The sequence below is a fragment of the Phyllobates terribilis genome, unplaced genomic scaffold, assembly GCF_046119375.1.
Source record: "Phyllobates terribilis strain yellow unplaced genomic scaffold, ASM4611937v1 Scaffold_11__3_contigs__length_659146591, whole genome shotgun sequence".
NCBI lineage: Eukaryota > Metazoa > Chordata > Amphibia > Anura > Dendrobatidae > Phyllobates > Phyllobates terribilis.
The window spans coordinates 92,278,935-92,294,465 of NW_027362771.1; the positions used below are offsets into that span (position 1 = coordinate 92,278,935).

At 45.0% G+C, this 15,531-nt stretch overlaps 1 protein-coding gene across 4 annotated transcripts in view; it reads right to left on the reverse strand.

Moving 5' to 3' along the window:
- Positions 1–3,225: 3,225 nt before the first annotated feature.
- Positions 3,226–15,531, reverse strand: part of CSNK1A1 (casein kinase 1 alpha 1) — a 38,461-nt gene continuing 26,155 nt past the window's right edge. For 2 of the 4 annotated variants that reach the window (XM_073651336.1, XM_073651338.1), the window contains exon 11: positions 3,226–4,304. In XM_073651336.1, coding sequence (XP_073507437.1) covers positions 4,297–4,304 — 8 coding nt within the window. In that variant the 3' untranslated portion in view covers positions 3,226–4,296. Of the gene's footprint in view, positions 4,305–14,233; positions 15,154–15,531 lie in introns of those variants that run through there. The other 2 variants (XM_073651332.1, XM_073651333.1) reach the window with 2 other exon arrangements.

Genomic DNA, 15,531 nt, shown 5'->3' on the forward strand with positions numbered 1-15,531 from the left:
TTCAATGCATTAAGGGGTTAACAAGATTACAGCCATTTACCTATACATGTCTGTATAACACAAGCAAGTTATGTCAGTGCCTTTAGCCAAGCACACCCAGGTTCAGAGAAAACTGTCAAGGGCAAGAGCATTGCCAATTTTCTCACATTAAAATTCCAACTTTGTAAAATTAGTAGTCACCACTAAAATTTTGCATTTTAAGGGAAATATTGATGCAGGCAGCTATAAAATACTTTGTACCCAGCATATTACATTTTTATCTTCACTTCAATGATTTCAGTAACATGCTTAAAGGAAATCTGGTCAGTAGGATCAACCCTCCTAAGCCACCTATATGGGTATGTAGGTCATAGGAAGCTGAATAAAATACCTTGATATCTGCGATCTGATGTCTTATTCCTGAGAAATCCAATTGTTCCTTAATATCTAAATAAGCTGTTAAGATCTATGGGCAGGACATAAATCTCCCTCCACAGCTTATTATAAATAAAAGTGGGTGTTACCAGTGTGAGACCTGTAGATCAGATGATCAGACTGTCAGTCATTACATGTCTCACTAGTAAAGCCCCCTTTTATTTAAAATAGAGCTCCCTAAAAATCTGCCACCAGGGCTTATGTCAGACCTATAGACCTTAACAGCTCATTTACATATTGCAGATAAAATACATGTTTTTCTTAAGACGACATGAGATTGCCAATATCAAGGTATCATTTTATTCAGCTTCCTATGACCTACATGCCTATAGATTGTTTAGGAGGGACGATCCTACTGACAGATTTCCTTTAGTGATGTACTACATGTACTTTAAGGGTGACCAATGGCAGCATGATTATGCACATAAAACCACATTGCCATGGGCTAGCACATGTGGGCATAGCTTCAGCCACATATGGCATACCAATTGTCTCATGTTAGAATACTAGAGGCAGTTCCCAAGCACATCACACTGATAGGAATCACAAAACTTTAACCAAACCATTGTTTAATCAATAAATGTATTTTGGTTGGAGTGAATTAAATTAAACCACAATCCATTTCCCAGCATGCATTTTGCTGTGACATTAGCAATGCCTATACATTCTTCAGGGCAGTCTGACCGGCATGTAGGATAACGTTGTCGTTAAATGGACATTCCATTAGCCTCACTACAAAAGCCTAATGTGGCAATCCCCTGAGAATGCCATACAAGGGTACTTGAAGGGCCTCAATGTGTATGATTTCAAGGGTATTACCATAGAAGATAAATGTCTAATCAGAGAAAACATTGGCGGTTACGGTCATTTATTTCCACTTTCCAGCATTAGACCTGGAGCCACATAATCACTTGCTGACGTTAAAAGAAGAGGATTACAATGCGGAGGAATAACCAGTATTTTTATTTCTAGTTGGGCATAGGAACAAGTGACAGGCTGTACCAGCATACTGCTCCTGTATATAGATGCTCTAAGTGGGGCACTGTAATCCAAAGTGATAGGCAGTTGCTGAATTCACGTGAGAACTATCTGCATGCATGTATAATGCGGTTCCCAACAGTGCTGCACATTAACCACGTGAGCCATATTTATAAGATCCCTGCTGTAATAAAGACATTCTGAAAACAAGAAAAATTAATAGCTCAGAGAAGGTCCTAGTACTTAGAACTTCTATACGGTGTGAAGTCATTCCATGTCAAACCATAAACTTCCCTCTGGGCTCGTTGCAGGCAAAATAAGACCATGATAGAAGATCTGAAAGCCAGATATTCAACCCCCCCCCCAAAAAAAAAACCCACAGCAAGATACCTTCCAAAACCAGCAATAGCTGGAATATAAAAGGAAACCTGCATCAATAAGCAGGTCAAGGACCCTACCAGGTTATTGCTCAAATCAGATCTTTGTGTTTTTTTTTAATAAAACTAGCAATCTTGCAAGTTTCACACTGACATTTTAGACTTCAAGTCCGTTTCAGAAGAGTTTTCAGCAAGGTTCCTTAGCAAAGGCAGGATTACAATGAGGGGGTAACACCTCTATACACAAAGTGCAGGTTCCACCAATCACAATAGCTGGTGCCACAGCAGACCCTGAACCCCCTACTTTCACAATGACCTTTGCTGATAAGACATCAGTGCAGAAGATGGGCGAGTGTCTGCTCATTGCAGCTATGAACATGTATTATTTGAAACAAGAGATTGGAGTCTAAAAAAAAACCCAGATGGCCAATGTGAAAATTGCAAGCTTTCTGTTTTTTATTCAACTTGTGATAGAGAAAAAAAAGACATTGTTAAAAGATATATTAAAAAAAAAAATACATTTAAAACACAAAAAGCAGATTTAAACAATAGGTTATTTACTAATGATGGCTTCCCTTTAAACTAAATGGCCCCTTTTGCCAGCCAAGAGGGTTAGAAACCAACTTTCATTAGAACTTTTTAAAATGAACTTTTGAGGAAATGGTGCATTCAGTGGGTACCATTACAACCACTGGTGGGCACTGCAGCAGCAGCCCGAATAAACTAGAGAAATGTCTTAGTGAGAACTCTCCAATAAAAACTAGTAATACATATATACCCTTCCTAAAGTGTGTAGAGAAAGGTGAAGTCTGAGTGAAGGATGTGAATGAGTGATCCCAGTATAACTGGTTACATTTAAGCACCATAAAAAGGACAACTTGAAGATGAGTTTGTGTCAAAGCAGCATTAGACTAGTGGCTAGAAAGACCTCTACACAATGCCAGTTTCAGAGCTGTAAACTGTGTATGGCACATTGGCCAACATACCCTTTCCATATCGGAATCACCGAACATTGCGGTCTCCGTAATGCTGCTCAGCTAGGCAGGATGGCAGTATGTGATGACCGCCTAGTCACCCTCCACTTGTTCTACACATTGCATAGCAAGAAGTGCTTCTAGTGGTCAGTGCCACCATGACAAAACAGTACTCTAAATCAGTGTCATGACAGCAAGTCATGGATGTCGATATGGGAAGTAGCGTCTGGTCATTCTAGTTTTGCGTTGATTGCCGATGGATAATGGCTACTTACGAGGGACATTTTTGTCCTCCAAGTATCATACTAAGCACTTTACTGGCAGAAGTACAAGTCAGGTAGAGTGCACCCAGCACCTTTTCAGCGAGATCCCATGTACATTAACAGTCATTTCAACAATAAAAGAAATAAAAATGTTCACTAATCACCCGACCATGAAGGTAAAAAAAATAACATCTAATCTATTTCTGGAAACTTTACAGATTATTCTTTTTTTTAGTTTTTAATGAACTTGTAAACAAACAGAAAGTGTTGAAAATAAAAACAAAGATCCTGGATGAGGTTTACAGTGATTACATTTCCTAAGCCACGTAGACAAGCTTTAAGTTTAGAGATGGTAACTAGGTTGTGACAAAAATGCTGCAGTTGGCTTTGTACAAGGTATCTCCCATTCTCTGAAGGACTGCCAGGTTGTGTTTCTAGGTCTGCGCTGGAGAAGACGGCAGCTTTAAAAACACAGAAGCTCGGTTAGATTATCTGCTTAAAATTGTAATCTTTGGTTACATCAGGGACATTTATTGGTTTCAGATTATCAAGAAACGGCAGACTGCTGTGGATGTATATCGAGTCGGGTATGTTTCTAGGAAGAGAAGCTGCTATGCCAGTAGATCCTAATAACCTGGAGCCATGTGGTCACCGTAATAACCAGACCAAGGTGACAGATGAGAGATCAAAAAAAGTTCTAGTTGCTCATTCACTGTAGGAACACCTACTCGTTCAGCAAGTGGCCTTACAATGCAACAGCTAAGAATGTTTTAAGTGTACAACTTAAAAAACACAGAAGTGAAGAAAAAAGGGGGAAAAAATTCAGAACAAAAGGAGTTTTCTCTTTAGACTTGGGTTGTCACAACTGTCTCTAGGAAACCATTTCCTGTCGCTCTTCTGTAGTAGAAGTCGTAAGCAGTGTAAGGTTCAAGAGGTTAACCATAGGAACAAAAATAAATTGGCATGTGCACAATTTCTTCCACCACTCTGCTGAACGCCAGATAACTGAACCACCCGTCCCACACTTTCAGGAGGGAAAAATTGCAATCAAAGAACTGGACACCATGTTTCACTAATCTTAGTGATATTCACAAGTATTAACAGCAGCTACAAGTCGGCACATCAATGCCGCAGGTAGCCAGTTTAGACTGAAATTAAGTTCCTTTTACACCAAGTAAATGGTCTCCCACAACAACTGGCAAGTGTACATATGAACTAAAAATCTCTAGGCTTTAAGGGAGTGACGGGTCCAGCTCGTGCCAAGAACTGCAATGCCTGCTCCTTGCGTATTCAAAACCCTGTTGGAGAGAGAAACAAGATTTACCAACTTGTAAGGAGAAAAACGCAAAATGTCACAAGTGATGAGCAAGACCAGAAATGACAGATTAAGGTAAAAGGAGGAGGTGGAAACGGATCTTTATCCCAATGTGCACCTTCACAAGAGGATAAATACTACCTGAGAATATTTGTCCAGGTCATATTTTGCTCTGAAACAAAACTCACATATATGACTGGCATTACGGCAAAGTAACCCTGGCACATTGCACCTTCAAGGCATCACTAAACGTCCAGGCATCAGAGTCAAACAACTTCCTATGGGGGTGCCAGTGAATATTCCCTCCTATTATCAGGCAGCCCAAGTGGAGGAATCAGAGCTCAGACATAAAAGCTTTTTTTGAATCTGCCTCTAAGCCAGAAACCTGACAAATGCACTGGGAGAAGGTTATAAAAAATAAATAAATACAATTTCACAAAACTTGTGCAATGGAGAGTTTTGCAAACATTTTGCGTGTTTTCAGTTTGAATCAGCGTTGCTGAAATGGGTAGAGCAGGGGCAGGGTAGGACTGTTTTGTATTCACTGACTGGAACAGGATTTCTGGAGCGGTGCAAGTCACTGAGAAGAGGCGCCAAATTCAAAGTGGCATGCGACCCTTAAAGGGAACCTGTCACGTCCTAGCTGCCCTCTAGACTGCCCCATAGCGTTGTTAGTGATGTAATGTGCATCACTAACAAGCTGTTTTCATGAAAATTGTTGCAGCTATAATGATTTTATAACGTTCAATATACTCAGATCCTACCTGCTCATTTAGTCATAGGGGCGTGCTTGTCATATTCAGTCATGGGCGGGCACAGCATTCACTCACTGCTGGTGCCCCCCATGTATTTGAAAATGACACTATGACACGCTATGTTGCCCACGCATGTGCAGTGAAGCTGGTAATCACAGCCTCACTGCGCAGGCGGCCGGACATATACAAGTGCGCCTGCGCCCCACAATATCAGCGCGTGCCGGGAGCAGGATTCAAATACATGGGGGGCACCAGCAGTGAGTGAATGCTGCACCCACCCATGACTGAATGTGAGGATCACACCTCTATGACTGAATACGAGCAGGTAGGATCTAACGTTATAATATCATTATACTACCACTGATTTTCATGAAAACAGCTTGTTAGTGATGCACATTGCATCACTAACAACGCCATGGGGGCAGTCTAGAGGGCAGCTAGGACGTGACAGGTTCCCTTTAAAGAAATCCTGACATGTCTATTAACCTGCAGATATCTGGTTAATCTGTAGGTTGATGGCATTCTAAAGCTGTGCAGCTGCCTCATTGGAAGTTCAGCTACTGGGAAGAAATTAACTTTATTCCTCCGGGCAGCCTCTGGCTTTCAGTCAGAGGTGTGGCTTGACACCGCTCCATACACAGCAGTGGCTGTAACAAGTGTATTTTGACATGACCAGAGCATTTTCCATTTTCATTTTTTGCTCCCCTTATTCCCATTTTTTATTTATTAGTGATGAGAGAGCATGCTCACCACTGCTCGGTACTCGCCCGAGCATCTCAGTACTCGTGATGCTCGGAGCTCGCCGAGTACTTTCGAGATGCTCGGGCGGGAGATCGGGTCCCCGTCCTGCATGTTTGGTGCTATTTAGAGAAATAATCATGCAGGGATTGTCTGCCACTCACTGTAATGTCACAGCCATGGTGGTTGTGGCATTACAGTGATTGCCCAAATCGATGGGAACAGTGCTCATAGTGAAACATGAAAAGCCGGCAATTCATCAGCGGCATACACCGGTACCCGACAATTTAGAACAGAAAGAATAGAGTTTCACACATAGATTAGATAGATAGAAACATGTCAGTCACATATATAAGAAGTACAGGGACAGTGTTGGTTACTGTACTTGTCATTTAGTGTTAAAATAAAGGATTTATTAAAAAAAAATTGTCGTGGGGTTCCCCGTAATTTTAGTCTCTAGCGGAGGTTAAGCAGACGGCTGGGGCAGATGTTTGAAGCCTGGGAAGGGGGTAATACCCACGGAGCTTCCCAGGCTACTAATATCAGCCCCCAGCTGAATACCTAGCCTTTACCAGCTATTAAAAACCCCCCAAAAAAATGACGTTGCAGTGAGCGCAGGAGAATTCTCCCATGCTCACCGCATGCGCAGGAGAATTCTCCCACGCTGTCAGTGACGTGCATGAGGTGAGCTGAGTTCATTGGACATGAACTCTGTTCATCTTTATGCCGTCACAGCCAGACACTGAGGAGCGCAAGCATGCCTGCGCTTCTCAGTGTCTGCGGCATGGCAAGCTGGATGGCAGCTTTCGGCTGCGATCCAGCCTGTCATGTGAATGTAGCAGAGCTGGAGCCGTCCTGGGAACCATGGAAAGGCAAGGATGATGTTGCTTTATTATTTTACTTTTATTGCAGGAGATTGTTGGCTTCAGCTGGAATGGGCGTGATGGTAAGTATGGTTTAATTAAGAACATTAAAGAATTGTGTGTTTATTTCAATTAAAGGACTTTATTCTGGGTGTTTGTGGTTTTTTTTTACTTTGACTATGGGGTTAGTAATGGGGGTGTCTTGTAGACGCCTCTCCATTACTAACCTGGGCTTGATGTCAGCTGGCATTATAAGCTGACATCAACCCCAGCCCTATTACCCCACTGCCACCGCTACAGGGCAGTCGGAAGAGCGAGGCTAAGTGCCAGAATTGGCGCATCCTATGGATGCGCCATTTCTGGGGCTGCTGACGTTTCTAGCCTGGGAGGGGGCCAGTATTCATGGCACCCTTCCTGGGCTATTAAAATCAGCCCCCAGCTGTCTGCCTAGCCTTTGCTAGCTATTAAAATAGGGAGGACCCCACATCTTTTTTTGGGGTCCCCCATTTTAATTGCTGGTAAAGGCTAGGTATTCAGCTGGGGGCTGATATTAGTAGCCTGGGAATCTCTGTGGGTATTACCCCCTTCCCAGGCTTCAAACATCTACCCCAGTCGTCTGCTTAACCTCTGCTAGAGACTAAAATTACGGGGAACCCTACGCCATTATTTATTTTTTTAATAAATCCTTTATTTTAACACTAAATGACAAGTACAGTAACCAAAGCTATCACTGTACTTATTATATATGTGACTGACATGTTTCTATCTAATCTATGTGTGATGCTCTATTCTTTCGGTTCTAAATTGTCGGGTCCCGGTGTATGCTGCTGCTGAATTGCCGGCCGGCTTTTTTTAAAGAGACGGGTGCATGAAAATCGGAGGGCACTAGTGTGTTCCAAGTGCCCTGCTATGTTTTTCATGCACCCTCCTATATACCCTGCCTGCCTAATGTTTAATTGAGCACCGTTCCCATCGATTTCGGCAATTTTTGACCTTCTGCAGACCGCCAGGGGGGGACCACCAGAAAAATGCTCTAGTTTCCCATAGACTTACATTGGGCTCGTTGCTCGGGTCGAGCACCCGAGTATTCCAATGTGCTCGACCCGAGCTTCGAGCACCCGAGCATTTTAGTGCTCGCTCATCACTATTTATCTGTTAATATGACTGTGTGAGGGCTTATTTTTTGCAGGACAAGTTGTGCTTTCGAATTAAATCACTGGTTCTACCATATCGTGCACCGGAAAATGGGGAAAAAACACCAAGGTTACTTACCGGTAGCCGGTTTTTCCTGAGCCCATGACAGCACACCTTGAGAGGATCCGCCCCACCAAGGACAGGAAACCGTCTGAAATAAAAGGGCGGCACCTCTCCCTCGCTTCAGTTGTTTACAGAGCATTGAGAGGACCTCCCTAAACAGGTTAGGCACATAACCAATACCACAATATACATATACACACCACCCCAAACAGTGCACACCAGGGTGTGAGAAACATAGAAAAAATAAGGGGGGGGAAACTACGGGTGCTGTCATGGGCTCAGGAAAAACCGGCTACCGGTAAGTAACCTTGGTGTTTTCCCCTCCCCCATGACAGCACACCTTGAGAGAATTTTGGAGAATTTATGAGCACCCTAGGGAGGGACCACCGCCTGAAGTACCCTTCTCCCAAAGGTGAGATCAGAAGAGGACAGATCCAACCGATAGTGCTTAAAGAAGGTGGATGGTGTAGACCAACTAGCAGCCCTACATATCTGCTCGATCGAGACGTCTGCTCTCTCTGCCCAGGAGGTTGCAACGGCTCTGGTGGAATGAGCCCTCACATTGTCCGGGGCTGGAACCCCTGTGGACGTATAGGCTAAGCAAATGGCCTCCCTGAGCCACCTAGAGATGGTACCCTTGGACACCCTGTGACCTTTCCTACACCCTTGAAAGGCCAGGAACAGAGAACAGTCTTTCCTCCACAGACTAGTCGTGTGAATGTACTGTAGCAGGGACCTCCTAACATCTAGGCTATGGAACCTGACTTCCCCTGGGTTCTTGGGATTGCTGCAGAACGAGGGTATCACAATCTCCTGACTACGGTGAAATCTAGATACCACCTTGGGAAGGTATGCTGGATTTGGCCGCAAGGTGACCCTATCCTCAAAGATTTGTGTGTAAGGAGGATTAACCGAGAGGGCCTGCAGATCACCCACCCTACGGGCTGACGTTAAGGCCACTAGGAGGATGGTCTTAAGGGTGAGAATTTTTGGAGAAACCTTGTGTAGGGGTTCGAATGGCTCACTAGTAAGAGCATTCAAGACTAAATTCAGGTTCCAAGGAGGAACACCCATGGACCTAACCGGTCCTGCTCTGGCACAGGACTTGATCAACCTCGAGATCCACCTATTCCCAGCCAGATTACAATTGTAGAGTGCTCCCAAAGCTGAAACTTGAACCTTAAGGGTCCCTGTAGCTAGACCCAGGTCCCGCCGCTTTTGCAGAAATTCCAGGATCCCCCTGATCGGAGGTTTGCTCGATAGCGGGATATCTATAAACTCTAGGAATTTACCCCAAACTCTGCTATAAATCTTGGTTGTAATTGGTTTTCTACTCCCCAATAAAGTAGAAACTAAGCCTGGTGAAAACCTCTTGCTACTCAATAGCGACCTCTCAAATTCCATGCCGAAAGATGGAACCCCCTGGCCTGGGCATGGAATACTGGTCCCTGCATGAGAAGGTCCGGCCTCTCTGGTAGAATCCAGGGATCTGACACCGACATTAGTCGAAGCAGAGAGAACCAAGGCCTCTTGGGCCAAAAAGGGGCTATCAAAATCACCCTGGCGCCTTCCTCCCGGATCTTCTTCCTCACCACTACTGGAATCATCACTAATGGCGGAAAGGCCTTCCTGAACCCCCAAGGAATCTGAAGGGCATCTACGGCATGGGGATTTTCTGCCGGATTTAGGGAGCAAAATCTCTGCACCTTTGTTTGCCCTTGTGGCGAACAGGTCTATGTCTGGCTGCCCCCATAACTGGACAATCTGATGGAAGACCTCCGGGTTCAACCCCCACTCCCCCTGTCTTAGGGTATGGCGGCTTAGAAAATCTGCTTTCACGTTTTCTACCCCCTTTATGTGAAGGGCGCTGAGGGATAGGAGGTTTCGCTCTGCTAGACCAAGGATCCTGTCTGCCACCACCATCAGAGGGCGTGACCTTGTCCCTCCCTGGTGATTCACATAGGCTACTGCTGTCCGGTTGTCGGACCTGACCTGGACATGGTGATTTTGGATGTGAGGGAGGAAGCCCCTGAGGGATCTTTCTACTGCCCAAAGCTCCTTTAAGTTTGAGGATGCTCCCCTCTCGTGGTAAGCCCAGTGACCCTGTATTGAGAGTTCTGCCAGATGACCCCCCCCATCCGGAACTGCTTGCGTCGGTCGTAATTACCCGATCTACTGGTCTGGACCATTGAACGCCTGCGGTCAGATTTCCCCTGACTGTCCACCACGAAAGGGAATCTACTACTTCTGGGGAGAGAGAGAGCCTGCCTTCTAAATGCCCGTTGCAGGACCTCTGTGCTGACAGGACCTCCCACTGAAGCCGCCTCATATGCCCCTGGGCCCACATAACTGCTGGGAGACAGGCCGTCATAGAACCCAGGAGGGACATTGCCTCTCTCAGAGACATCTCCGGAGCTTGAATGGCCTTCGAGACTAATGCAATCAACCTGGAGATTTTGTCCTCTGGGAGGAAGCAGGTTTGGCGACGAGAGTCTAGGATTAGACCCAGAAAGGTCTGAGTCCTGGAGGGGGTTAGTCTTGATTTTTGGAAATTTACTAACCACCCCAGCTGATGCAACACTTCCGTGACCACTAGGAGCTGACTGGAGCAGTGGGCTTCTGTTTTCCCTATTATCAAGAAGTCGTCTAAATATGGCACGATCACTACATTCTTGATCCGTAGGAAGGCTGTGACTTCTGCTATTAGTTTCGTAAATATTCTCGGGGCAATGGAGAGGCCAAAGGGTAGGGCAGCAAACTGAAAATGCCTCAGCTTCCCCTGAATAAACAGGGCTACTCTCAGATACTTCTGATACTCCGGATGGATTGGGACGTGATTATATGCGTCCTTCAAGTCTATTACAGCCATAAAGCAGTTGCGGTGTAAGAGCTTCACTGCCGAGCTTACTGACTCCATCTTGAAAGTCTGGTTTTCTACTACTTAGTTCAGACTCCTGAGGTTGATGATGGTCCTTAAGGACCCGTTTGTTTTTTTTATCATGAATAGTGGGGAATAGAACCCCCTCCCTCTCTGTGTTGCTGGTACTTCGAGAAGGACCTGCTTTCCTACTAACGCTAACACTTCTGTTTCCAGGGCTAATTGTTCTTCCTGGACCTTTCGTAGGGGGGGGGGTAACCACAAAAGTCCGCCAGGGGGTCTGGCTGAACCGGATCTTCAGGCCCCCACTGATAATTTTCAGAATCCAGGGGTTTGTTGTTATCGCGTCCCAAGCTGGAAAAAAGTGGGAAAGCCTTCCACCCACTTCCAGCCTGGCGTCATTGGGAGGATCTCTTTGAACTCGAGGATGGTCCTCCAAACATGTAGCCCAATTCTTTTTTGGACTTGGCTTCCCATCTCTTTGTATCCCGGAGGATGACCCCGGTTAAATTTTCTCCTCCGAAAACTAAATCTTCTTGGTGCCCCCGAAAATCCCAGGAACCCTTTGCTTTTATCGCCTGCTTTTTCTAACAGGTCTTCTAACTTTTGGCCAAACAGGAGTCTACCGTCACACAGGAGGGAGCACAGTTTCTGTTTCGAAGGTAGGTCGCCTGGGCAACCTTTGAGCCACAAGGCCCGCCTGGCTGCGTTGGATAGTCCCGCTGCCCTAGCTGACAGTCTGACCGAGTCAGCTGAAGAGTCGGCCAGGAAGGCCGATGCTGTTTGTATTAGAGGTAGCTCTGCAAGTATTGCCTGTCTGGAGACCTTTTTATCTTTAAGCTGGTCTTCCAGCTGTTGGAGCCACACCATCAAGGACCTCGCCACACAGGTGCTAGCCACCGCTGGTTTTAGGCAGTCTGCCGCCGCCTCCCACGTGTGGCACAGGAAGGAGTCCTCTCTTTTATCCAGTGCATCCTTTAGGACGCCAGAGTCCTCCAAGGGCAGGGAAGATCTTTTCGATGACCTTGCCACAGTCCCGTCCACCTTGGGGATCTTATCCCAAGGTTCCGCATCCTTCTCTTCGAAGGGATACCTTCTTTTGGAGAAGGAGGGTAAAGCCCCTGATCTCTCAGGTCTCCTCCACTCCTGGTCAATGAGGCCCTGAATTTTACTGTTAACCGGAAATGAGAGTCTTCTTCTCTCCCAAGCCCGCAAACATGATGTCCTCCCGGGATTTAGATGCTCTCTCTTCCTCCAGACCCATGGTTGATCTTACTGCCCTAACCAGTCTGTCTGTATTCTCAATGGGGAAGCAGGGTCTACCGCCCCCCGATGAGGAAGAGGACGATGAATCCCACTGCTCCTCGGACTGGGAGGAATCAGAGACGGAGGAAACCTCTCTACGGGGTCTTTTCTTCCCTCTAAGGAACCCTTTCAGGGACCCCTGAACTTCTGCATGTACTATGGACTTTAAATTTGCAGCAAAATCCCAGGAATTCTCAGCTATGGTTTTGGTCACACAGCCCTGGCAAAGTGGTTTCTGCCACTCTACTGAGAGAGAAGCTTGGCAAAGGGCACATATTCTATGCTTTTGCTTGGCACTACTCTTCTTAGGCTCCTAAAAAAAGGAAGCACATAAGAGACTTCCAGTTACTAACCAGTGACATTCACGAAGCTCACTCACCCTCGGAGGTCACAAACGGGTACCGGATTCGGAGGCTGTTGCGGAACCGATGATTCCATTCTGGATGGTCCCGAGGCACACGAAGCTTTACTCCTGCGGCTGCCACTACGATTACTCGAGCGGCTGTCTGTATACGATGCATCCCTCTGCTTTTTCTGTTGCTGAGGTGGGGGGGGGGGGTAAGCTGCTGCTCCTGGCTATCTGGATCAGCCATGTCTCAGAAGCGCACCACGCTTCCAGGATAGCTCCCCCCCCCCCTTAAATATAGGGCCATCCAGCCTCGTCCGGTCTGTGGGCCCTCCCCCTTCCTCAGGCCGGAGCTCAGTTGAAAAAAAAAACGGCCTGGGACGCTCCGATGGGCGCTGCCATCTTGGATCGGCGACGTCACCCAGTGCGCCGCTCCCAGCGTGCCCTGCGCCGTGACGTCAGGCGCGTCACACCCGGAAGCATTCCACACTGCAGGGGGAAGACGGCGCCGCGGTCTCTGGGAGGACAGAGCCTGCCTCACCGCGTGCACCTCGCTCGGCGCAGAGACCCCAGGGGAAGCTGCGGACGGCGCTTCTGGGCAGGGTGGATTTGATTTAAATCTAACTGATTTAAATCACGATTTAAATCACTAGTCAGTAAGGCTTGATTTAAATCAGTGATTTAAATCAAAGTTTCTACCTAAACTAGTGCTTGCTACTTTACTTTAACATGCAAGTAGATGAAGATTTTTAGAATCACTTTTTATATTACTTTTTTCTCCCCTGTTTAATGGGTTAATCATTCATATTTGGACACCACTATTCTGTTGTACTTAGGAAGGAGAAAAATAATCCTGACCTTAATAACAATTTAAATAGATTTATTCAACTGAAACAATAACATTACAGCATAAGTTATTTGCTTAAACAAACATCCATGTTTGTTAACCAATTTGGCTAAACAAAATCTATATATATCTATATATTTTAAGAAACTTAGACTGTCAGCCCAGCCGACACATGAAAAACGTAAATACTACTGTCCCTGCTGTCCTCTGTAGCTCACTCGTCGTCATCTTCATCATCTTCTTCTTTGTTCCTATTCATAATCTGGAAAAGAAAAACAAGCTTTCCTGCTTTATTGGGTCCCAACCGATTTCTCAATTTAGAATGAATGAGTCCAAAGGAAGAGAATATTCTTTCAACGCCTGCAGAAGAAGCTACTGCTGTTAAAAGTGAAATCATTACTTGAACAGTCTCTAAATCCAAGCGCTTAAGTGACTTCCACCAGTTTACTGGTGTGACCTTCCTTAAAATATCTTCAGCAAACATATATTTCTTGAATGGCTCCCCCTTAGCTCTGAAGTTTATTATAGTTGGCATTAAAGATGGATGATTGCTGGATACCCATGTCATAGCTAACTCCTCTTCCTCAGCACTTAGGTTTTGACCCTGATATTGGATATTGACAATATTTGCCAAAAAATGAGCTGGAGTCAGTGCTTGTCCCATTCGTTTGTTTACTGCTTGTAATTTAATTCTGTCCATGTGTAGTTCTGTTTTTAAGTGTTCACTCAGTTCCTTCCAAATTTCAACAGCATCCGCAATAAAACAGCTATTTTTCTGTATTTTGTTTAAAGCTTGAGAGATGGGTTTCAGGAAGCTCAGCATATGTTCAACATTTCTCTTAAGTCCAATGTTGAGGATTTTGGCCGTGACAGTGCCATCTATTTTATCTCGATTTTCTTCACAAAGTGTCATCAGAATAGGCCAGTTTTTGATATACTGCTCAAAACAGTCCACTACAGAGTTCCATCTAACATCTTGTGGGAGCGTTAGCTTGGTTCCACCCATCCTTTTCAGAGCTGCTGCAGCAAAATGATTATTACGGAAGTATTTAGCAATTTCAACAACATTAGCCTTTATTTCTGGAACACTTAAGTCTTTGGCTAAGAGGTGCAGCAAATGAGCACTGCAACCATGTTATTAGCAGCTTTGTATTCCCTCCCTGCTCTTCTAAATTTCTTCTCATCTTGGATACGTTTGCAGCATTGTCAGTGACCAAACTGCGTACTAGACATTTGAATTTTTGTTCACATGCTGTTATAGCTTTTACTGCCACTTCTTGTAAGTATTCTGCTGTGTGTGCATTTCCTGACGTATCAGTTGTTTGTGCAAGGAAGACTTTACCTTCTTCTGTTGTTATACAAGCACATACAATAGGATCATTGTGGACATTACTCCACCCATCAATACTTAGGTTAACAATTTTACCCTCCAGAGCTGTTGCACATTGCTCCATTTCTCTGTCATACACTTGATCCAGCAGTTTCCCTGCAACATCAGCTCTGCTGGGTAGACTGTATCCTGGTCTCAGTGACTGAACCATATTAATGAAATGTGGGTTCTCAGTCAGACGGAAAGAAGAGTTCGTTGCATAAATAAACTGGGCAATTTTTTCATCAATCAACTCTTTTTCTAATCTGCTAGTTCTTATCACAAACCTATCTATGGTGGTTCCAGGAGGTAAAGGTTTTTTCTTCCTTTTGGGTGATGGTGATATGTGGCTGTGGGTGTCTGATGATGATGCTGCTGCTAATGAAGCACTATCCTGGATGGATAACTCTGAAACTGTAGAACAGGATGATGGTGATCTTGGAGGTGGATAGTTTCCAGAATCCATGAATTCCCCTAAACAAAAAAAAGTCAATGCTGTTATTTTATTGTTTATACAATTTTTGCTTATTGTACACAACACATCACTGCCCCTGCTCCAAAAGGAATATTTGTTTTTCTTCATAACTGTACCAAATGACAGTAACATGCAGTAATAAGAAATATAATTTTTCTCACACATGACAGTTCAGTCTTTAGAAATAGGATTCAATAAAAATGTTTACCAACAGATCCTGCCTGTTCAGAAGTGTTTCTTTGGTCATCTTCATCACCGCACTTCTCATGATGTTGCCTCATTCGCGCCACCAGGCCTTGCATCTCTTTGTTGCATCGTTGGCATTTTGCACGCATGCCTGCCTTACCGATAGGCGAAGGAGCTTCATTAAAATATTC